Below are 25,091 nucleotides of genomic sequence, written 5' to 3' on the forward strand. Positions count from 1 at the left end.
AGAAATTAAAAATGTTACTTCAATGCTGATTGGTTGCCATGGGTAACTTCTCCACTGGCTCACTTCTCCACTCTTATCACTGCTTAATACATCTCCCCCATTATGTTATTATAGCACTGATCACACAAAGTGATGGGATTTTGACCAGCGGCGGCTGCAGCCCCTGGGATGTAGAGATGACCACATAGTGCAAGGGGGAACCACTTAGCACATATAAACATACATGTTATGATGTATGTAATATATGTGCTGGCTTGTTCCCCTGGGATCAGCAGCACTGTGTCTATTAGACGGCGGGCGGCACCCGGGACTTGGCGTATGGTATATTGCAGTGGAAAGACAATTTAAAATAATCAAAGTAAACTATTAGCAGATCCAGTGAACGTCTTGAAAGAACAAACATTTATAGGCAGGCCAGCTGAGTTGGGAAAGGAGTGACTGGTTGGACACATACTGTATTAAAGTCCACGGATGTGTGGTAATCATATTTATATAGACTACAGTATGCATGTATTCATGGCAGATTGGGGATAGTTTTGTTGGAATTTTCAAATTATCCAACCATGATTCACTGTCAGTGGACTCCCATTTGTGACCCAAAACCCCCAGAAGTGTTATCACAAATGAGCCCACATACCACATGAATGAAAGAAGTAGCTTGAAGATTTTTGCAGCTACTTGTTGCTTTTCTACCAAGTTGTTTCTGTGCTATGTTGTGCTGTCCATGCTATTAGTAATCCTTTTATTCATCAAGGCTGATTCAGAGCAGCGTTTTGCGGACAGATCTTCTGAATTTTTTTAACTGTGCATGCTTTCTGGCTGAGTGTACACGACTATGAACAGTTCCAGGTGATTCAGAGTTGTACGCAACTCAGATGTAGCTACACTTGTGGCTGAATGGATTTTACCTGTGAGGCACAGGGGTATTCACTTATAGGCTAAATCAAGTGTTCTGAGATTGTGTCGTGGGCCTGTGTGTGGAATTTCGGTTTATTTTGAGTTGAACACATGCAGAGATGAATCTGAATTCAGGTGGATCTCCTGCACCAACGATTGGGCTGGTGCAAATGCATGTAGAGCCGAATTAAGGGGGAAGGAGGGTGTGTTGTGTGTGTGTGGGGGGGGGGGGGGGAGAAGAGAAGCAGGGACACAGTGCCCCAGGACCCCGGGGCACCCTGTCTGGAGCAGCACACTGCTGCACTGTGCAGTTTTAGAGAAGCACTCTGCACTACCTCTGTTATTGCACAGCAGCCACTGCGCACTAGGACTCGTATCCACTGGCTACAATTTACAAGATCCGCTTCTTAGGATTTCTGTTGCAATCCCTGGTCTCACGGGATCAGTATGAAATACAGTACCTACAGTCAGAATCCTGATGGTCAATATCCCCACAATAATTGACCGACGGTCAAAATACTGACAAGGTCAAAATACAGACATTTAAAATGTCGACACAAGTTTTTCATTGTTTTTTGGTGTGTATGTCGACATAGGTTGACATGGACACCGTATAACTGTACCGCTGCGCTCACTATGCGTCGGGCACGGTGCCTCGCTACGCTCTGCACACTGGCCCTCATTCCGAGTTGATCGCTCGCTAGCTGCTTTTAGCAGCATTGCACACGCTAGGCCGCCGCCCTCTGGGAGTGTATCTTAGCTTAGCAGAATTGCGAACGAAAGATTAGCAGAACTGCTATTAAATAATTCCCTGCAGTTTCTGAGTAGCTCCAGACCTACTCCTAGATTGCAATCACCTCAGTCCGTTTAGTTCCTGGTTTGACGTCACAAACACGCCCTGCGTTCGGCCAGCCACTCCCCCGTTTCCCCAGCCACTCCTGCGTTTTAGCCTGACACGGCTGCGTTTTTTAGCTCACTCCCGGAAAACGGTCAGTTTCCGCCCAGAAACACCCACTTCCTGTCAATCACTCACCGATCAGCAGAGCGACAAAAAAGCGTTGCTCGGATCTGTGTAAAATTGCATAGTTTTGTGTGAAAATACTTAGCGCGTGCGCCCTGCGGCCCATACGCATGCGCAGATTCGCCCATTTTTAGCCTGATCGCTATTCTGCTAAAAACGGCAGCGAGCGAACAACTCGGAATGACCACCACTATTATTATTTTCCCCCTCCAGGTCCACTGGGATGGTAAAGTATGAACAAGTCGGTTTCAATAAAAAAAATCATAAAAAACTCATGTTGACTTTTTGACCTGTCAACATTTTAAATGTAGGTATTTTGACCTTGTCGGTATTTTAAATTTCTGTATTTTGAACTTGTCGGGTTTTTGACCGTCGGTCAATGGTTGTCGGGATTTTGATCGTAGGTAAAATGAACGCATCCCGGTCTCTCACTGCAGCACTGTGGTGGTGCACCCACCGATACTGTAGTCACAGTGTTACCAGCCACATCCTGTGGACCCACCAGCACCTGTGTGGGAAGCTCAGACGACTCCTGTCTGTGAGTGCTGTCCTTTGCTGCAGTAAGTGACGGCACCGTGGCACTGTGCTTCTGAGTCCCAGGCTCTGCTGACAAGACGGGGGAGGGACAGAGGATTGCATATGGACCTCCCCGTCTAAAGCGCTACCGGTCCCTTGAAAGCTTAATCCAGCCCTGAATGCATGGATATTGAGAATAGCTACTTAGGCCAGAGGATGTATAAGGGCAGTGTAGCCATACAGATGTGTGAATGGGAGAATATGTGCAGTTATTTCATGCATGTAACGGGGCTGGACTTGTGGCCACCTTGCGTTCAACTCTGAATTAGTCCCATAGCCTGTAATATTTTCTGATTTACAATGTTACTACAGATCTGATAGAATCCTACCTTTGGTGGTTTCACTTTCACGTATTAAGTAAGTACCCCTTGGATTTCCAAAGGATAATAATTGTCTCTCTGCATCTTTTCTGCCCAGTTTTCCAAAGTACCATCTACAAAGATACAAATAGTAAATCATGAAGGCTGGTCAAATGGGATTCTACACACCGCAAAAATCTGAGGCTTATGAAAGTAATAACAGGTTAAAAAAATAGGATTTTGGTACTTACTGATAAATCCTTTTCTCCTAGTCCGTAGAGGATGCTGGGGACTCCAAAAGGACTATGGGGTATAGACGGGATCCGCAGGAGCTTGGGCACACTGAAAAGACTTAATCTGGGTGTGAACTGGCTCCTCCCTCTATGCCCCTCCTCCAGACCTCAGTTATAGGAACTGTGCCCAGGAGAGACGGACATTTCGAGGAAAGATTTTTGTTTAAACTAAGGGCTACCAACATACCAGCCCACACCACAAACATACCGAACAACCAGAGTAACATTAAACCAGATAACAGTATGAACTAACAACAGCAACAAGCTGAAACAAGAAATACACAACCCGTGTATAAACTAATTTAACTAGCAAGAAAACACTGCAAGTAACAGTCCGCACTGGGATGGGCGCCCAGCATCCTCTACGGACTAGGAGAAAAGGATTTATCGGTAAGTACCAAAATCCTATTTTCTCTTACGTCCTAGAGGATGCTGGGGACTCCAAAAGGACCATGGGGTTTATACCAAAGCTCCAGAACGGGCGGGAGAGTGCGGACGACTCTGCAGCACCGACTGAGCAAACGCAAGGTCCTCATCAGCCAGGGTATCAAACTTATAGAACTTAGCAAAAGTGTTTGAACCTGACCAAGTAGCTGCTCGGCAAAGCTGTAACGCCGAGACGCCTCGGGCAGCCGCCCAAGATGAGCCCACTTTTCTGGTAGAATGGGCTTTTACTGACTTCGGCACCGGTAGTCCGGCCGAAGAATGAGCCTCCTGAATCGCACTACAAATCCAGCGTGCAATAGTCTGTTTTGAAGCAGGATGACCAATTTTGTTGGAAGCTTACAAGACAAAAAGCGCCTCAGTTTTTCTGGCAACAGCTGTCCTAGTGACGTAGATCTTCAATGCTCTTACAACATCCAGAGATTTTGGAATCGCCACAGCCTCCGTAGCCACCGGGACCACAATAGGTTGGTTAATGTGAAATGAAGAAACCACCTTCGGCAGAAATTGTTGACGAGTCCTCAATTCCGCCCTATCCGAATGAAAAATCAAGTACGGGCTCTTATGAGATAAGGCCGCCAACTCTGACACCCGCCTGGCAGACGCCAGCGCCAACAGCATAACTACCTTCCAAGTGAGAAATTTCAATTCAACCTTACGCAAAGGTTCAAACCAGGAAGACATGAGAAACCGTAAGACCACATCAAGCTCCCATGGAGCTACAGGAGGCACAAACGGAGGATTGATATGCATTACTCCTTTCACAAAAGTCTGAACCTCTGGGAGGACAGCTAATTCTTTTTGAAAGAAAATAGACAAAGCCGAAATCTGCACTTTGATGGAACCTAATTTCAGGCCTGCGTCTACTCCCGCCTGTAAAAAGTGGAGAAAGCGCCCCAAGTGAAAATCTTCCGCAGGAGCCATTTTAGACTCACACCAGGAAACATACTTTCTCCAAATACGGTGATAATGTTTCACCGTAACCTCCTTCCTAGCCTTAATGAGAGTTGGAATGACCTCCCTGGGGATACCCTTACGAGCTAAGATCTGGCGCTCAACCTCCATGCCGTGAAACGCAGCTGCGGTAAGTCTGGAAACACGCATGGACCCTGCAAAAACAGGTCCTCTCTTAGAGGAAGCGGCCAAGGATCTTCCACCAGTAATTCCTGAAGATCCGGGTACCAGGCCCTTCTTGGCCAATCTGGAACGACGAGAATCGCCTGAACCCTTGCTCGTCGAATGATCTCCAGTACCTTTGGAATGAGAGGAAGTGGAGGGAACACATACACCGACTGGAACACCCACGGAGACACCAGGGCGTCCACTGCACTGGCTTGGGGGTCCCTTGACCTGGAACAATACCTCGGGAGCTTCTTGTTGAGACGAGACGCCATCATGTCGATCAACGGAATTCCCCAACGTTTTGTCACCTCTGCAAATACCTCTTGGTGAAGAGCCCACTCTCCCGGATGGAGATCGTGTCTGCTGAGGAAATCTGCTTCCCAGTTGTCCACTCCCGGTAGGAAGACTGCTGACAGGGCGCTCACGTGTTGTCCCGCCCAGCGAAGGATTCTTGTGGCCTCCGCCATTGCCGCTCTGCTCCTTGTTCCGCCTTGACGGTTTATATGTGCCACCGCTGTGATGTTGTCTGACTGTACCAGGACAGGTCGACCCTGAAGAAGGCTTCTTGCTTGCAGCAGGCCGTTGCAAATGGCTCTTAACTCGAGAACATTTATGTGGAGACAAGCTTCCTGGAGCGACCATTTCCCCTGGAAGTTCCTTCCTTGGGTGACTGCGCCCCAGCCCCGGAGACTTGCATCTGTTGTCAGAAGTACCCAATCCTGGATACCGAACCGGCGTCCCCCTAGTAGGTGAGGACTTTGTAGCCACCACAGGAGAGAAATTCTGGCTCTGGGAGATAGACTTATCTTCCGGTGCATGTGCAGGTGAGACCCGGACCATTTGCTCAGCAAGTCCCACTGAAACACCCGGGCATGAAACCTGCCAAATGGAATGGCTTCGTACGCCGCAACCATTTTCCCCAGAACCCGAGTACAGTGATGGATCGACACACTCGTCGGCCTCAGAAGTTCCCTGACCATCGTCTTCAGTTCCAGAGCTTTTTCTTCTGGAAGAAATACTTTCTGTAAATCCGTGTCCAGAATCATGCCCAGAAAAGGCAGCCGAGTGGTCGGAATCAACTGAGATTTTGGCAAATTGAGTACCCAACCGTGCTGTCGCAGAACCGACAGTGACAAATTTACACTTCTCAGCAACCGTTCCTTGGACCTCGCCTTTATCAGGAGATCGTCCAAGTACGGGATAATTGTAACCCCTTGTTTGCGAAGGAGAACCATCATTTCCGCCATGACTTTGGTGAAAACCCTCGGAGCCGTGGAAAGCCCAAACGGCAACGTCTGAAACTGGTAATGAGAATCCTGTATCGCAAACCTGAGGAAGGCGTGATGTGAAGGACATATCGGGACATGTAAGTAGGCATCCTTTATGTCAACTGACGCCATAAAATCCCCCCCTTCCAGGCTGGTAATTACTGCTCGAAGGGATTCCACCTTGAACTTGAAAACTTTCAAGTATGGATTGAGGGATTTTAGATTTAGAATTGGTCTGACCAAACCGTCCGGTTTCGGCACAACAAAGAGGCTCGAGTAGAACCCCTCCCCCCGTTGGGACGAGGAAACGGGAACAATGACCCTCTGTAGGCACAATTTTTGTATCGCTGCCAGCACCACCTCCCTGTCCGGAAGAGCTACTGGTAACGCCGAAATGAAGAACCGGTGAGGGGGTATCTCCCGAAACTCCAGCTTGTATCCCTGAGACACAATTTCTAGGACCCAAGGATCCAGGTCTGATTGAATCCAGACCTGACTGAATATTTGTAGACGGCCCCCCACCGGTCCGGACTCCCCCAGGGAAGCCCCAGCGTCATGCGGTGGACTTGGTAGAAGCAGGGGAGGACTTTTGGTCCTGGGCGCCTGACACTGCAGGTGGTTTCCTTCCCCTTCCTCTACCTTTTGAAGCGAGGAAGGACGAACCTTTTCCACGCCTGTATTTATTGTGACGAAAGGACTGCATTTGCTGATGTGGTGCCTTTTTCTGTTGTGTGGGAACATAAGGAAGAAAAGAGGACTTACCCACAGTCGCGGTCGAGACCAGGTCAGCCAAGCCGTCCCCAAACAAGACAGTACCTTTGAAGGGTAACGCTTCCAATGCCCTCTTGGAGTCGGCATCAGCATTCCATTGATGGATCCACAACGCCCTCCTGGCTGATATCGACATGGCATTGGCCCTTGATCCCAAGAGACAGACATCCCTCGCCGCATCCTTCAGGTAATCTGCAGCGTCCTTGATATAACCAAGAGTCAAAAGAACATTATCTTTATCAAGGGTATCCATATCATTAGCTAAATTCTCAGCCCATTTAGCAATAGAACTACTCACCCATACCGACGCCACAGCAGGTCTGAGCAATGCACCCGAATTAGCGAAAATGGACTTCAGAGACGTCTCCAGCTTGTGATCCACCAGATCTTTGAGAGCTGCCGTGTCAGGAGACGGAAGCGCCACTTTCTTAGACAAGCGAGACAGAGCTTTGTCAACATTTGGAGATGCCTCCCATTTTTCCCTGTCATCAGAGGGGAACGGATATGCCATGTAAATCCTCTTGGCAATCTGCCACCTCTTATCCGGCGACTCCCAAGCCTTTTCACAAAGAGTATTCATTTCATGAGAGGGGGGAAACTTCACCTCAGTTTTTTTTCCCTTAAACAAGCAAATCCTTGTTTCCTGTACCGCAGGTTCATCAGAAATGTGTAAAACATCTTTTACTGAATACTCTTAACTAATCGTGGATGTAAAGCAGCCTCAGTGAAATCGGCCTCGGAATCAGAGTCCGTGTCGGTATCCGTATCTACCACTTGAGTAAATGGCCGCTTTTGCGACCCAGATGGGGTCTGTACCTGAGACAAAGCCTCTTCCATGGACTTTTTCCACACCTGTGTCTGTGACTCAGACTTATCCAACCTCTTTGATAAAGAAGCTACATTCGAATTTATCGTACTGAGCAATGTGAGTAAATCAGGTGTCGGCTGCGTCGACAGTCCCAAATCTAGCCCGCATCCGCTCCCCCAATAACCTCCTCTGGTGAATAACATTTAGCCTCAGACATGCCGACACGTAGTACCGACACACAGATACACACAGAACGTCCCAGCTAGGTGACAAGCCCACAATGAAGCCCAGATAGAGGACACAGAGGGAGTATGCCAGCTCACACCCCAGCGCCCATATATCCCGACAAAAGATATATGTACCCAGCGCTGCTTAATTTATAATGATAAGAAGGACCACACTGCGGCCCCCCCCTTCTGAATATCTCCCCTTTACTTGTGAGAGGAATGTGGAGGTCCCGGCAGCGTCTCCTTCAGCCGCGTGTTGAAGGAGAAGATGGCGCCTGTGAGCCGCGGGACGAAGCTTCGCCCCCTTCCCGGCACGCTTCGGCCCGCCAAATTTGACAATGAAAAAGATGCCGGCGGGGGTTTAAGAAACGGTGCCGAGGCACCGAAAGCCTTCTGCCGGTCCCCGACCTCAGTAACATGCTGCCCAGGGTGCCCCCCCCCAGCGCCCTGCACCCTGTAACTACCGTTGGTGATGTGTGTGGGAGCATGGAGCACAGCGTTACCGATGTGCTGTACCTTCCGTTACTGAAGTCTTCTGCCGTCCTGAAGTCTTCTGATCTTCTCATACTCACCCGACTTCTTTCTTCTGGCCTCTGTGAGGGGGTGACGGCGTGGCTCCGGGAACAAGCAGCTAGGCGCACCAAGTGATCGAACCCTCTGGAGCTAATGGTGTCCAGTAGCCGAGAAGCAGAGCCCTTAACTAAGAAGAAGTAGGTCTGCTTCTCTTCCCTCACTCCCACGCTGCAGGGAGCCTGTAGCCAGCAGGTCTCCCTGAAAATTAAAAACCTAACAAAAAGTCTTTTCCAGAGAAACTCAGGAGAGCTCCCCTGTGAGTGTCCAGTCAGTCCTGGGCACAAAGTCTAACTGAGGTCTGGAGGAGGGGCATAGAGGGAGGAGCCAGTTCACACCCAGATTAAGTCTTTTCAGTGTGCCCAAGCTCCTGCGGATCCCGTCTATACCCCCATGGTCCTTTTGGAGTCCCCAGCATCCTCTAGGATGTAAGAGAAATACATGTGTGCTGGTTACATTGCGAGGTTAAAAAAAGATATTCTGTAAATTTCATAAAATTATATTAATCCATAGGACGCATAAGCAGCTTCTGCTGATTAAATAATATGCGGCATGCCTATATTCTGTGTGTAGCTGCGGCTATATCTGCATACAAAACGGTACGTTACATTTAGGTGCGTAGCATTTCGTATGCAGATACAGCCCATGGTTGCACACAGAATATAGGCATGCTGCATATAATTTTAATCAACAGAAGTGACTTGTGTGTCCTATGTGCACCATTTTGCAAATATGTCGCATTTTGATGAAAAAAGTCACACATAAAGACGCTCAACGCTACCAAGTTACACCACCGCATGGTGTGACTAGATGGGATGTTTAATGTGCAGGGAGGCTAGATGTAAGTGTACACATCTGTAGTCCCTTGGTACAAAAACAATTTACATACAGGTTGTATGAAGACAACAAGATGTCTAGAGATGGTGCTCTTCAGTGTGTGCACCAGTGTGCAAGTAGCTGTTGATAAACAGTAAGCAGTGAGTATTTGTTTTATTACAAGCAATATTACACTATGTATATTACACTATGTATTTTTTGTTTCTCTAATTGGGGCTGAAATGCGGATGAGGTACACTAAGAATACAGTAAGAATTCTTTATTAAATCCAAGGGTGCCCTATTATATGGGCATCTGGCTGTATGAATACCAACTGAGGAGGATCAGATGAGGACTTCATAAAGACAAACAGGTGTGCATACTTAATAATTTTGTTGGTATGAGGACACCTACAGATGTTCCCTCAAACATCTAGCCCTAAAGGTACCACGCAGCACAAACTACCTCGAGTGAGTGAGCCGCCAGTTCCCGTGCTCTGATAACACTGGTCGTCTGTTTTTGCCAAAAATGCATCTGAGTCACAAAACGATGCAACTAGGGTGCACCAGGAGACTGTGCTGATTAATCTGATATATGACACTTGTATATCTGTGTGTGACTGTGTCTGTATATGGAAAACAACGGAACTTGGCACGGGAAAAAAACGCAGCTGCTGCTTAGTAACACTGTGTACAACTTCAGAGACCCAGTTGCACACAGATATACAAGTATCATATATCAAATTAATCAGCACAGTCTTCTGTTTCATCCTAGTCACACCTTGACTAAGACTCCGCCCACTCCTAGCAGAGTCTCATGGGACCTGGCACGCCAAGAGGGGCTGTTTTGCACAACTGCAGCAATGATGTATGAGGATACATCTGTATCTTAATGTGTGCACTGTGTCACTTTATGTTTACACTAAAGAGAGCCATCTCTCAACATCTGTTGTCTTCACATTTCCCTGGAGTTCAACCAGGTTATTCTAAGAGGTTGGCTGTTACCCCAATAAATAATTTTTCTACATAATTCAGTTTCCCAAACTCTGCCATTACAGTCCTGATTTTAAGGATATCCATGCTTGAGCACAGGTGACTTAATTGGTACTTCAATCAATTTGATTTAAGCATCTGGACTCAAGCATATATATCCTTAAAATCTGGATTGTACCTTCACAGCGGAATGGGCAATTTTCGGGATTCTCCCGTCGGGGAAGAGGGTTACAAAGGGATGCAAACGGTTACTCTTGGCAATAAGTGCGGCTGCACGAAAGGCGATTTTGCAGGCCTGGATCCTTAAGGATCCTCCCACCCTACTTCTATTCAAAGGGAAATTACACCACCTATTTCAAATGCACTGGATAGAAACTACTATCCAGAAAGACAAATTGGTGGGGCAGTTTTTTGAGTCCTGGGGAAGCTATATCGCCACCCTCCCCACTGATTTTCAAATTAGAATAAAGAATTAATTGAAAGCAACACTGTGGTATGAGACTAGATCGGCAGTTGGTGACCCTCCCATAGTGATAGTAAATTGACTGTTGGTGGTGTTGTATGGTCCCGGCCTCCTCATAACCCCATAGTATGGAGAATAGCAGGGTTTTTCTTTTCTTTTTTCTCTCTCCTTTGGTTCTATTACTTATAGTCTATTTACATTGATGTGTAATCAGTGGTATTACGATGTGTACATGACACTATTCATTACCACACCTGATAGTACACAGAGGATCTGGTATTAATTGGCACTGATGATTTTTCTACTTATTGTATTTGGTTACTTGCATGTACCTATTTCTTTTCATTGCTGAAACTGCTGTTTTTGTACTGTGAAGTGATGCATTGCTAATAATAAAATTATTATGTAAAAAAAAAAAAAAATCTGGATTGTAATGGAGGAGTCTGGGAAACTGCCATTATACTTCCCTATTAAAGTTCCAAAGGTTTTAACACAACGTTAACTCTGATTTCCATTTCCATATATGTATTATATATATGGACTGTGTAAAAGTTTTAGGCAGGTGTGGAAAAAATGCTGTAAAGTAAGAATGCGTTCAGAAATAGAAGTGTTAATAGTTTATTTTTATCAAATAACAAAATGCAAAGTGAAAGAACAGAAGTGAAATCTAAATCATAGCAATATTTGGTGTGACCACCCTTTGCCTTCAAAACAGCACTATTTCTTCTAGGTAGACTTGCACACAATTTTTGAGCGAACTCGGCAGGTAGGTTGTTCCATACAGCTTGGAGAACGAACCACAAATCTTCTGTGGATGTAGGCTTGCTCTAATCCTTATCATCACTTCCAGGACTCCTTGTTCTTCTTTATGCTGAAGATAGTTCTTAATGACATTGGCTGCATGTCTGGGCTCATTGTCCTTCTGCAGAATAAATTTGGAGCCAATCAGATGCCTCCCTGATGGTACTGCATGATGGATAAGTACCTGCCTGTATTTCTCAGCATTGAAGCACAAAGAAACGGCAACGTTGAGGACCGCAGAGGCAGTGGTCAGCCAAGGAAACTTAGTGCATCAGATGAAAAACACATCAGGCTTACTTCCCCATCACAATTGGAAGATGTCCAACTGTGCCATCAGATCAGAACTGGCAGAAACCGGTAGGACCTAGGTACACCCATCTACTGTTGGAAGAAGTCTGGCCAAAAGTGGTCTTCATGGAAGAATTGCAGCCAATAAGTGATACCTTCGACGTAGAAACAAGGCCAATTGACTCAACTATACATGAAAATATAGGAACTGGGGTGCAGAAAAATGGCAGTAGGTGCTCTGGACAGATGAGTCAAAATTTAAAATATTTAGCTGTAACAGAAGGCAGTTTGTTTGCTGGAGTGCTGGAGAGTGGTACAATAATGAGTGCCTGCAGGCAACAGTGAAGCATGGTGGAAGTTCCATGCAAGTTTGGGTCTGCATTTATTAAGCAAATTGAGTTGGGGATTTGGTCAGGATTAATGATGTCCTCATTGCTGAGAAAATAAGATTTTACTTACCGATAAATCTATTTCTCGTAGTCCGTAGTGGATGCTGGGGACTCCGTCAGGACCATGGGGAATAGCGGCTCCGCAGGAGACAGGGCACAAAAAGCAAAGCTTTAGGATCAGGTGGTGTGCACTGGCTCCTCCCCCTATGACCCTCCTCCAAGCCTCAGTTAGGTACTGTGCCCGGACGAGCGTACACAATAAGGAAGGATTTATGAATCCCGGGTAAGACTCATACCAGCCACACCAATCACACTGTACAACCTGTGATCTGAACCCAGTTAACAGTATGATAACAATGAAGTAGCCTCTAAAAAGATGGCTCACAACAATAATAACCCGATTTTTGTAACAATAACTATGTACAAGTAATGCAGACAATCCGCACTTGGGATGGGCGCCCAGCATCCACTACGGACTACGAGAAATAGATTTATCGGTAAGTAAAATCTTATTTTCTCTAACGTCCTAGTGGATGCTGGGGACTCCGTCAGGACCATGGGGATTATACCAAAGCTCCCAAACGGGCGGGAGAGTGCGGGTGACTCTGCAGCACCGAATGAGAGAACTCCAGGTCCTCCTCAGCCAGGGTATCAAATTTGTAGAATTTTACAAACGTGTTCCCCCCTGACCACGTAGCTGCTCGGCAAAATTTTAAAGCCGAGACCCCCTCGGGCATCCGCCCAAGATGAGCCCACCTTCCTTGTGGAATGGGCATTGACAGATTTTGGCTGTGGCAGGCCTGCCACAGACTGTGCAAGCTGAATTGTACTACAAATCCAACGAGCAATAGTCTGCTTAGAAGCAGGAGCACCCATCTTTTGGGGTGCATACAATATAAACAGCAAGTCAGACTTTCTGACTCCAGCCGTCCTGGAAATATATATATATATATATCTATTTTTAGGGCCCCGACAACGTCTAGCAACTTGGAGTCCTCCAAGTCCCTAGTAGCCGCAGGCACCACAATATGTTGTTTCAGGCGAAACGCTGACACCACCTTAGGAAGAAACTGGGGACGAGTCCGCAGTTCTGCCCTGTCCGAATGGAAAAACAAATATGAGCTTTTTTTTTAAGACAAAGCCCCCAATTCTGACAATCGCCTGGCCGAGGCCAGGGCCACAACATGGTCCCTTTCCATGTGAGATATTTCAAATCCACAGATTTGATCGGTTCAAACCAATATGATTTGAGGAATCCCAACACTACGTTGAGATCCCACGGTGCCACTGGAGGCACACAAGGGGCTGTATATGCAATACTCCCTTGACAAACGTCTGGACTTCAGGAACTGAAGCCAATTTTTTTTCTGGAAGAAAATCTACAGGGCCGAAACTTGAACCTTAATGGACCCCAATTTGAGGCTCATAGACACTCCTGTTTTCAGGAAGTGCAGAAATCGACCTAGTTGAAATTTTTTCGTGGGGCCTTCCTGGCCTCACCCACGCAACATATTTTCACCACATGTGGTGATAACGTTGTGCGGTCACCTCCTTCCTGGCTTTGACCAGGGTAGGTATGACCTCTTCCGGAATGCCTTTTCCCTTAGGATCCGGTGTTCAACCGCCATGCCGTCAAACGCAGTCGCGGTAAGTCTTGGAACAGACAAGGTCCCTGCTGGAGCAGGTCCTTTCTTAGAGGCAGATGCCACGGTTCCTCTTGGAACAGACATGGTTCTTGCTGAAAGCAAATCCCATCTTAGCTCCCGAGGCCATTAGTCCTCTGTGAGCATCTCTTGAAGTTCCGGGTACCAAGTCCCTCTTGGCCAATCCGGAGCCACGAGTATAGTTCTTACTCCTCTACGTCTTATAATTCTCAATACCTTGGTTATGAGAAGCAGAAGAGGGAACACATACACCGACTGTTACACCCACGGTGTTACCAGGACGTCCACAGCTATCGCCTGAAGGTCTCGTGACCTGGCGCAATACCTGTCCCGTTTTTTTGTTCGGGCGGGACGCCATCATTTCCACCTTTGGTCTTTCCCAACGGTTCACAATCATGCGGAAAACTTCCCGATGAAGTTCCCACTCTCCCGGGTGGAGGTCGTGCCTGCTGAGGAAGTCTGCTTCCCAGTCGTCCACTCCCGGAATGAACACTGCTGACAGTGCTATCACATGATTTTCCGTCTAGCGAAAAATCCTTGCAGTTTTGACCACTGCCCTCCTGCTTCTTGTGCCGCCCTATCTGTTTACGTGGGCGACTGCCGTGATGTTATCCCACTGGATCAATACCGGCTGACCTTGAAGCAGAGGCCTTGCTAAGCTTATAGCATTACAAATTTGCTCTTAGCTCCAGTATATTTATGTGGAGAGAATTCTCCAGACTTGAACACACTCCCTGGAAATTTTTTCCCTGTGTGACTGCTCCCCAGCCTCTCAGGCTGGCCTCCGTGGTTACCAGCATCCAATCCTGAATGCCGAATCTGCGGCCCTCTAGAAGATGAGCACTCTGTAATCACCACAAGAGAGACACCCTTGTCCTTGGATATAGGGTTATCCGCTGATGCATCTGAAGATGCAATCCGGACCATTTGTCCAGCAGATCCCACTGAAGAGTTCTTGCGTGAAATCTGCCGAATGGAAGCGCTTCGTAATAAGCCACCATTTTTTACCAGGACTCTTGTGCAATGATGCACTGACACTTTTCCTGGTTTTAGGAGGATCCCGATTAGCTCGGATAACTCCCTGGCTTTCTCCTCTGGGAGAAACACCCTTTTCCTGGACTGTGTCCAGAATCATCCCTAGGACCAGCAGACGTGTCGTCGGAACAACTGCGGTTTTGGAATATTTAGAATCCACCCGTGCTGTCGTAGAACTACTTGAGATAGTGCTACTCCGACCTCCAACTGTTCTCTGGACCTTGTTCTTATCAGGAGGTCGTCCATTTTCTTTGAAGACGAATCCTCATTTCGGTCATTACCTTGGTAAAGACCCGGGATGCCTTGGACACTCCAACGGCAACGTCTGAAACTGATAGTGACAGTTCTGTACCACGAACCTGAGGTACCCTTGGTGAGAAAAGCAATTTTTTGGGACATGGAGGTAAGCATCCCTGATGTCCCGGGACACCATATAGTCCCCTTGTTCCCAGTTCGCTATCACTGCTCTGAGTGACTCCATCTGGATTTGAACCCTTGTAAGTGTTCAAATTTTTCAGATTTAGAATCGGTCTCACCTAGCCTTCTGGCTTCAGTACCACCCTATAGTGTGGAACAATACCCCTTTCCTTGTTGTAGGAGGGGTAATTTTATTATCACCTGCTGGGAATACAGCTTGTGAATTGTTTTCAATACTGCCTCCCTGTCGGAGGGGGACATTGGTACAGCAGACTACAGGAACCTGCGAGGGGGGAAACCCTCGACATTCCAATCTGTGCCCCTTTGATACTACTTGTAGGATCCAGGGGTCCTGTACGGTCCCAGCGTCATGCTGAGAACTTAGTAGAAGCGGTGGAGGGCTTCTGTTACTGGGAATGGGCTGCCTGCTGCAGTCTTCTTCCCTTTCCTCCATCCCTGGGCAGATATCTTATAGGGACGAAAAGACTGAGGCTGAAAAGACGGTGTCTTTTTCTGCAGAGATGTGACTTAGGGTAAAAAACGGTGGATCTTCCAGCAGTTGCCGTGGCCACCAGGTCCCATGGACCGACCCCAAATAACTCCTCCCCTTTTATACGGCAATACATCTTTGTGCCGTTTGGAATCTGCATCCCCTGACCACTGTCGTGTCCATAAACATCTTCTTGCAGATATGGACATCGCATTTACTCTTGATGCCAGAGTGCAAATATCCCTCTGCGCATCTCGTATATATAGAAATGCATCCTTTAAATGCTCTATAGTCAATAAAATACTGTCCCTGTCAAGGGTATCAATATTTTTAGTCAGGGAATCCGACCAAGCCACCTCAGCTCTGCACATCCAGGCTGAGGCGATCGCTGGTCACAGTATAACACCAGCATGTGTGTGTATACTTTTTAGGATATTTTTCTGATAAGCATGTGAGCGACTTATCCACCCTGAGGGGTGTTTCCCAATGCGCCTTAACTTCTGGCGGGAAAGGGTATACCGCCAATAATTTTCTATCGGGGGAAACCCACGCATCATCACACACTTCATTTAATTTATCTGATTCAGGAAAAACTACAGGTAGTTTTTTCACCTCACACATAATACCCTTCTTTGTGGTACTTGGAGTATCAGAAATATGTAACACCTCCTTCATTGCCCTTAACGTGTGGCCCTAAAGGAAAATACGTTTGTTTCTTCACCGTCGACACTGAAATCAGTGTCCGTGTCTGGGTCTATGTCGACCGACTGAGGTAAATGGGCGTTTTTACAAGCCCCTGACGGTGTCTGAGACGCCTGGACCGGTACTAATTTGTTCGCCGGCCGTCTCATGTCGTCAACCCACTTGCAGCGTGTTGACCTTATCACGTAATTCCATAAGTAAGCCATCCATTCCGGTGTCGACTCCCTAGAGAGTGACATCACCATTACAGGCAATTTGCTCCGCCTCCTCACCAACATTTTCCTCATACATGTCGACACCCACGTACCGACATACAGCACACACATAGGGAATGCTCTGATAGAGGACAGGACCCACTAGCCCTTTGGGGAGACAGAGGGAGAGTTTGCCAGCACACACCAAAATGCTATAATTATACAGGGACAACCCTTATATAAGTGTTCCTCCCATATAGCATTTAATATATATGTATATCACCAAATCAGTGCCCCCCCTCTCTGTTTAAACCCTGTTTCTGTAGTGCAGTGCAGGGGAGAGCCTGGGAGCCTTCCCCTCAGCCTTTCTGTGAGGGAAAATGGCGCTGTGTGCTGAGAAGAATAGGCCCCGCCCCCTTTTCGGCGGGCTTCTTCTCCGGAGATTGTGAAGTCTGGCAGGGGTTAAATACATCCATATAGCCTCAAGGGCTATATGTGATGTATTTTTCGCCATACAGGTATTCTACATTGCTGCCAGGGCGCCCCCCCCCGCGCCCTGCACCCTCCGTGATCGCTGTGGGAAGTGTGCTGACAGACAATGGCGCACAGCTGCAGTGCTGTGCGCTACCTGAGGAAGACTGAAAAGTCTTCTGCCGCCTGGTTCCGGACCTCTTCAATCTTCAGCATCTGCAAGGGGGTCGGCGGCGCGGCTCCGGGACGAACCCCAGGGCGAGACCTGTGTTCCGACTCCCTCTGAAGCTAATGGTGTCCAGTAGCCTAAGAATCCAATCCATCCTGCACGCAGGTGAGTTGAAATTCTCTCCCCTAAGTCCCTCGATGCAGTGAGCCTGTTGCCAGCAGGACTCACTGAAAATAAAGAACCTAAAAACTTTTTCTAAGCAACTCTTTAAGAGAGCCACCTAGATTGCACCCTTCTCGGACGGGCACAAAAACCTAACTGAGGCTTGGAGGAGGGTCATAGGGGGAGGAGCCAGTGCACACCACCTGATCCTAAAGCTTTGCTTTTTGTGCCCTGTCTCCTGCGGAGCCGCTATTCCCCATGGTCCTGACGGAGTCCCCAGCATCCACTAGGACGTTAGAGAAATACAGGCAGTTACTTACCTATCATACAATACCATCAGGGAGGCATCTGATTGGCTCCAAATTTATTCTGCAGCAGGACAATGACCCCAAACATACAGCCAATGTCATTGAGAACTATCTGCAGCGTAAACAAGAACACGGATCCCCGGAAGTAATTATAAATGTGGCCCCCACAGAGCCCTGATCTCAACATCATTGAGTCTGCCTGGGATTGCATGAAGAGACAGAATGATTTGGGCAAGCCTACATCCACAGAAGAGCTGTGGTTAGTTCTCCAAGATGTTTGGAACAGCCTCCCTGCCAAGTTCCTTCAAAAACTGTGTGCAAATGTACCTATAAGACTTGATGCTGTTTTGAAGGCAAAGGGTGGTCACGCCAAATAATTATTTGATTTAGATATTATTTCTGTTCATTCACTTTCCATTTTGTTAATTGATAAAAATAAACTATTAACACTTTTATTTCTTAAAACATACTTTCTTTGCAGCATTTTTTCCACACCTGCCTAAAACTTTTGCACAATACTGTCTGTCTATCTATCTATCTATCTATCTATCTATCTATCTATCTATCTATCTATCTATCTATCTATCTATCAAACCTGGCATGTACTGTATCAAATAGGACACTGCTAAGTGATTTGTACAATGGCTATATTACAGTATATGTTAAATGTCACTGTGCAATACTACTCAGCTTTATGTTAACTAGTAATTCTAAGTCCTGCTCCATCGTACTTTTCCCTAATTGTACTTCACTCAATGTGTAAGTAGGGCTGCTATTACTATGGATGAGAAAAATAAACCTACATGTATTTAATTAAATTTCAGCTGCTGTATTGTAGCAAGTTTGCCATTTTGTCCAATTGTTCTGTAGCAAGCTACAATCCTGATCTGCATTATTACCATTACATACATTATGGTTTATAATAACATCATGTATTGTAGTTCTATGGCTGACTCCAGTAATATTAAAGTGGATGCTACAAAACAGAAAATGATCAGAAAGACATACTCTTCAGCTTGAATGGAATCCACTGGTGCCACATAGTTACTTGGGATATAACCGGTTCCACCAGATGTCAGAGACCGAGCTTCCCACCAGTCCCCCTCACTGTAGGAAGACATACGTAAAACAAGGCATGAATATTTATACATATAAGAAGACAGAAATGTAAAGATGTTAAGAATTGTGTTATAAAACAGACAAATATGCAAATAATTTTATGTAGCCAATTTTATCAATGGCATTCATTTGATAATGCCCCCTACAGTATTCTTCCCTCATTAAGTGGTTAGAAGCACAGACATACAGAAGTCATGGTCGGGCCCTGAGAAGTCATGTATTTAATGTGTTATTTTTTGTAATATGCTTATTTAGTCTATAATGCCACAAACAATCCAATGGGTTGTTAGTACCAGTACCAAAATGGTATTGTTTCTCTGGAACCCATTTTTGTCTGCTTAGGAAGGGGGTAAGCTCATATCATATGTCCAGTGACTCATCTGCCTAAAAATCTGTGAGAACTGTATAATTTTTTTACTTGTTGTAAAATACTGGCTAAAAAGAGGGAGTCTGGAGCATAAAGATGGGCAAGAATGGATATCTTTCTAGGGTACCAGTTCAAGTTGGGAATTTCATTAGTCCTTCAAGAGACAGATTTCACACTGGGAGAGTAAGGGGTCTATTTGCTAAGCTATGGATGGAGAAAAAGTCCCAACCAACCAACCAACCAACCAACCAACCAACCAACCAACCAACCAACTCCTGTCATTTCTCAAATACAGTCTGTGACATGGCAGTTAGGAGCTGATTGGCTGCTACTTTTTCACTCTCCAAGTGATGATGCATCTAGCCCTTTATCTCCATCCAAGGCTTAGTAAATAGACCTCTTATGTATCTTTCAGTAGTTTATCTATATGGCGCAAGATTGGGTCACGAGGGGGGTGTTTTAGCTGCCATTGCTGGCATCTCTACGCATTTCTTTTGCAACAGCAATAAACCCCCCCCCCCCCCCCTGCGCCTTACTGAATTGACCTTTGCGAGCACTGTCAAGAAAACAAATATGCCCATACTCGATTTACTTATATTGCACATGACACTGGTAGTGTGGCAATATTCATGCTATATACTGTATGTATACAAATTGTCAACTCTGTTACTAATCTTACAAATATAAATCTGCAGTCCAATGTCAACAAACCCTAATCTCTGCCCAGTCCTCCTTCAGGTTGCAGACTCTGAGTAGTAGTTGGAAAAATCATTAGCTTTGTCTAGAGGGTCATGGCCCTTTCTGCCCCCAGAGTTAAGTAAGTATATTATTCTGCTTCTGGCTTGATGGCCCTGGTGTTTGCAGGCAGTCTTCCTGTTCGGTCACTTGCTACAGAAAATGTTTGCCTCATCTTACATGCCGCTTGCATCCTTATTAAGAAAAATATGTAGCAGATTTTTCATCATTTTAATTCTGCCAAGGGCACTTTATGTTTAAGTACCTGGTCTACAAGTAGCAGGAGCTCCATGACCCCAGGGCACAGAGACAGACAAAAAGAATAAGCAACATATTTAGAAAATGCCTTTATTATTACTGAATAAAGCTGTAAAAACACATTCAATGCTGAGATATATTAATAGGCATTAGCATTGCATTGATGTTGTACACATGATACATTTCACAGAGTCAGCATCAAGATGTGTCTTGTTTCATGTAACGCAGAGCTTTAAAATAGTTCAGATTTTTCATGTGTGTCCAGAAGATGTAACGTAGAGATTTCTGAAAGCTCTGAAAGCACTGGACCAATGAAGCAATTGGTACTTTCATGAAGGAAGTCAGATTACAGAGCATTGTGTTCCATGATGACAGCACGTCACCCTAAATCATGAAATAATGAAAGCAGCTGCACGGCTCACAGATCTTGAAATGAACGGGCATTATTTTTTCACAGGGAGCTCTCAGCTGCAAATCTGTCGGTGTTGATATAACGTAACTGCATTATGAGATTGTCTACATCCCCTTCTGTCACTGGTGTCTCTGCTGACAGGGAGCTATAACACTCAAGGCCACTTTGCAGTATAGCACATACAGTACAGTACATCACCATTTGGCTTTAGGGAAGATTGGGGACCAATTCACTACACAGCTAGCAAATTATTATTATTATTATTATTATTATTATTATATTTTAATTAAAAGGCGCCACAAGTGGTTCGCAGCACACCTTAGAACAATACAGGGTTCACAGAACTGAACATTATAGTAACTAAAACAGAGCACAAGTATCAATTAACTCTACAATTGTCAGTACAGATAAGAAAGCAAAGGAGCAATTTGTGTAATACTAATGGAAGGCAGCCACTGGAAGAGATGAACAGTTACGAGGGGAGATGTGGGTATAGACAGACACTGAGTAGGAGACAGCTGTAATTGAAGTGTGAGAGAAGAGGGTTGTGAGAACAGGAGGGAAGAGGGCCCTGCTCCAAAGAGTTTACAATCTAGGGGGAGAAGGAGGACAGGCAAAGTGACATGAGGTGCAAGCAAGAGGAAGCGCACCAGAGACTACCGAGACATAGCAGGGGTTTGGGAGAGCGGCCTTCAGACTAGATTATGTGGAAGGGTACACTTTGATTAACAGGTGAGCTTTAAGTGCAGGTTTGAAGCTTTTAAAGGTCGGGAAGAGCCTAATAGAGCAAGAGAGCTCATTTCAGTGAAGGCGTGCAGCGCAGGCAAAATCCTGGTCTCATACATGAGATGCAGTGACTACAGTAGAGGAGAGGAAACAGTCACTGGCCGACCGGAGAGGGTGGGAGGGAAGTATGTAGGAAGATGAGGTTGCAGATGTAGGGAGCAGTGGAGGTAGAGAGGGCCTTGTATGTGAGGGTGAGGAGTTTGAAGAAGATTCTGTAGGAGAACGGGAGTCAGTGCAGGTTTTGTCATAGGGGAGTGGCAGATGTGTCTAGATAAGTCTAGCTACGGAGTTGAGAACAGATCGGAGTGGAGAGAGATGGGAGGCCAGTGAGGTGTATGTTGCAATAGTCGAGCCGTGAGATGATCAGTAAGTGGAAATTCTGCATGTCCCATGGCCTGCATATGCATCCTAAAGTACCTGTGGGCGATTCTCGACCATGTGCATCTCAAACACATCTTTTTCTGGCTGGACGGGCATTAGTGGGCGCTTGCATGTAAAATGAAATTGCCATGTACGTGTGCACAGAATGGAATATTCTTAGATGAGGGTGTGCAGGGATTTGTCAGATTCAGTTGTATCTCCTGCACCAATTCTAGGGCTGGTGCAAATGCTGGTAACAGTGATGAGGACTGCTCTCACCAGTTGCGGGCTGGGGGAAAAACACAGCCATACAGATGTGTCTGACTCTGTATACTAGGATGCTCGCATGGCATTTCCAACCACAGGAGGCGACCACTTGGCATTAGGCCCAAACTGTATAGGCAATTGCCACAAATTGCTGCTATACAGATGTGTCCTAATACATCTTTGCAGCTGCCCCAAACAGCCCCTCTAGGCACGCCAGGTCCCACGAGACTCTGTTAGAATCTTTTTGCTGAAAATGTGTCTTAACCACTTAACTCCTTTTAAAACCGTTCACAGAATTGTTTTTTTTTATTTTTTTTATTTAATATGGTTTAAAAAGTAATTTAAAAATATTTCAATATTATAGCATGCAGATCTGCAGAACTAATCTACTCCTCAAAAGCTGGGGGACACAGTGGTGCAGTCCGGTTGCATGTGATCTGACCATGCCAGTTAAGCGGTTAAAACACAATGCTACGTGACTAGGGTGCACGAGGAGACTGTGCTGATTAATTTGATATAGACACCTGTATATTGTGTGTGACTGAGTCTGTATACAGAGCAGAACAGAACTTGTATTAGAAAAAGCTGCGGCTGCTACATTGTACAGACTCGGAGACTCAGTCGCACATAAATATAAGTGTCATATATCAAATTAATCAGTACTGTCTCCTGGTGCGTCCTAGCCTCATTACATTGTGTCTAAGGTGCATTTTTAGCAAAAACATCTGTCTTACATTAGCAGAGTTGCATGGAACCCGCTGGCTCACCTGCACAAGTCATCTGGCTAGGCATAGCGTAATAGGGCTAGATATATGCAGACAGAGTAGCTGAAGCACACTTAAGAGATACAATGACAATTAGATTATAACACTATCACCAAGAATTTTTTTTTTTTACTCCTATGTCTACCCAAATATATAAGCAATTCTTTTTTTTAGGTGGTGATGGAGCCCTGCTTCGGTAGGATACTGAAATTGTTATCATAACTGAAACCCTGGTTTGAAGGGAAAGATGCAAAATAGACTGAACTGGTGTCAGGGCAACATTCAGCACTTGTATAGTGGCAAGGTGTCTGGATCTTTCCCTGCTTGAAATACCATCAATGGCCCTCATTCCGAGTTGTTCGCTCGCAAGCTTCTTTTAGCAGCATTGCACACGCTAAGCCGCCGCCTACTGGGAGTGAATCTTAGCTTAGCAAAATTGCGAACGAAAGATTCTCAAAATTGCGAATAAAAATTTCTTAGCAGTTTCTGAGTAGCTCGAGACTTACTCTGCCACTGCGATCAGTTCAGTCAGTTTCGTTCCTGGTTTGACGTCACAAACACACCCAGCGTTCGCCCAGACACCCCCCCGTTTCTCCAGCCACTACCGCGTTTTTCCCAGAAACGGCAGCGTTTTTTCACACACTCCCATAAAACGGCCAGTTTCCGCCCAGAAACACCCACTTCCTGTCAATCACACAACGATCACCAGAACGAAGAAAAAACCTCGTAATGCCGTGAGTAAAATACCAAACTTCTTAGCAAATTTACTTGGCGCAGTCGCAGTGCGAACATTGCGCATGCGCAGTTTGCGGAAAATCGCTGCGATGCGATGAAAAAGAACGATCGAAACAACTCGGAATGAGGTCCACTGTCCTTTTAGGCAGGAGGAGCAAATATCCCAAAGGTATCCACAATATCCTAGTTAACCCTAGCATACCTTAGGAAATTTAAGCATATTACAATTCCTTTAGATTTTGAAGGAAGAACTGCAGTAGTTGCTACTCTATATGCAGCTAAATGAAGCAAAACACATTGCCCCTAGGGAGGGAATCTCAATTTGCTGAAAGATAATTGAAGCACATAGAGTGAAAAGATGAACACTCACAACAGGAATCTCAGCCTCAAGTATAGTAGTTCAATCTGGAGACACTGCTAGAAGATTGGAGCTTTTGCTGACATAATACAAACCAAGACACAATCATAGATAAGGAGAAGCTAGATGGTTATTGGAAATCGTTAATACTTATTGATTCCACTTGATGACTGAAAGAAACAACAAATCAATTCTGCCTTAATAGACATTTTAGAAAGAAATATTTCACTGGGCTCAAAATTCATCTGTTTCATGATGGATAAAATAATTTTTACATGGATTCAATTATAAAAAAAACTGCAGTTTACATGGTAGCCACATCAGTCATACTCATATATGGTAGCCATTTCAGTCATACTAATGCATGGTAGCCCCGTCAGTCATACTCATATATGGTAGCCTTGTCAGTCATACTAATGCATGGTAGCCCCATCAGTCATACTCACACATGGTAGCCCCGTCAGTCATACTCATACATGGTAACCACGTCAGTCGTACTCACACATGGTAACCCTGTCAGTCGTACTCACATATGGTAACCCCGTCAGTCGTACTCACACATGGTAACCCCGTCAGTCATACACTGTGTGGTAGGAATGTGATGATGAAAGTCACGTCATCGCACCCTAGTCATTCAGTGGTTATTGGTATCATGTCTCTGCCCACCTTGCAGGAGGTAAGAGCCCTTCAGAAGAATTGCCTGCTCCTTCCAGGCTCTGGGAGTAGTGTCCCTAATTTGAGAGTCTCTCAGAGAGTTCTGAAGAGTAGACAACTATGCTTTTATGTAGTCTAGTTGTGCCAGTAAGATGTCCTGTTTTTAGTGAGGTTGTTTTTTTTACTGACAAATCAACATTTTACCTTTTAAAAATGTAAAACATACAAATAAATTAACGGATGCTTGGCAAATCCTGTCATGAAACAATGAAACAGTAGATGGCAGTCTTTTATCAGCATCATAGCACCAATTACGGTAACTTCGCACGCAAGTCCCTTACCACGGAAATGCATGTCATTATAACCTGACAAGTACTGGCAGCATGCACATTTTACACATAAGCAACACACACACACACACACACACACACACACACACACACGCCTACTCTGCCGGAATGTACAGGATACTGACAAATTTGTGGAGTTCTCCCGGACTCTTGGGAAAGTAGTCCATCACAGATTATATCCACTTTCCCACAGCGGGCAGGGCAGTGATTCACTACGAGCTGCATCACCATAGCCCCGCACACAGCTGAGCATTTGGCAGAGGGACCAT

At 45.7% G+C, this 25,091-nt stretch overlaps 1 protein-coding gene across 2 annotated transcripts in view; it reads right to left on the reverse strand.

Annotated features, from left to right (window-relative positions):
* The window catches only part of FYN (FYN proto-oncogene, Src family tyrosine kinase), a 296,399-nt gene that overhangs the window by 46,807 nt on the left and 224,501 nt on the right, over positions 1–25,091 (reverse strand). For both annotated transcript variants that reach the window (XM_063917151.1, XM_063917149.1), the window contains exons 5-6: positions 18,666–18,764; positions 2,824–2,927 (exon numbers count right to left, since the gene is read on the reverse strand). In XM_063917151.1, coding sequence (XP_063773221.1) covers positions 2,824–2,927; positions 18,666–18,764 — 203 coding nt within the window. The remainder of the gene's footprint in view (positions 1–2,823; positions 2,928–18,665; positions 18,765–25,091) is intronic.

This window comes from Pseudophryne corroboree, chromosome 4, assembly GCF_028390025.1.
Source record: "Pseudophryne corroboree isolate aPseCor3 chromosome 4, aPseCor3.hap2, whole genome shotgun sequence".
Lineage (NCBI taxonomy): Eukaryota > Metazoa > Chordata > Amphibia > Anura > Myobatrachidae > Pseudophryne > Pseudophryne corroboree.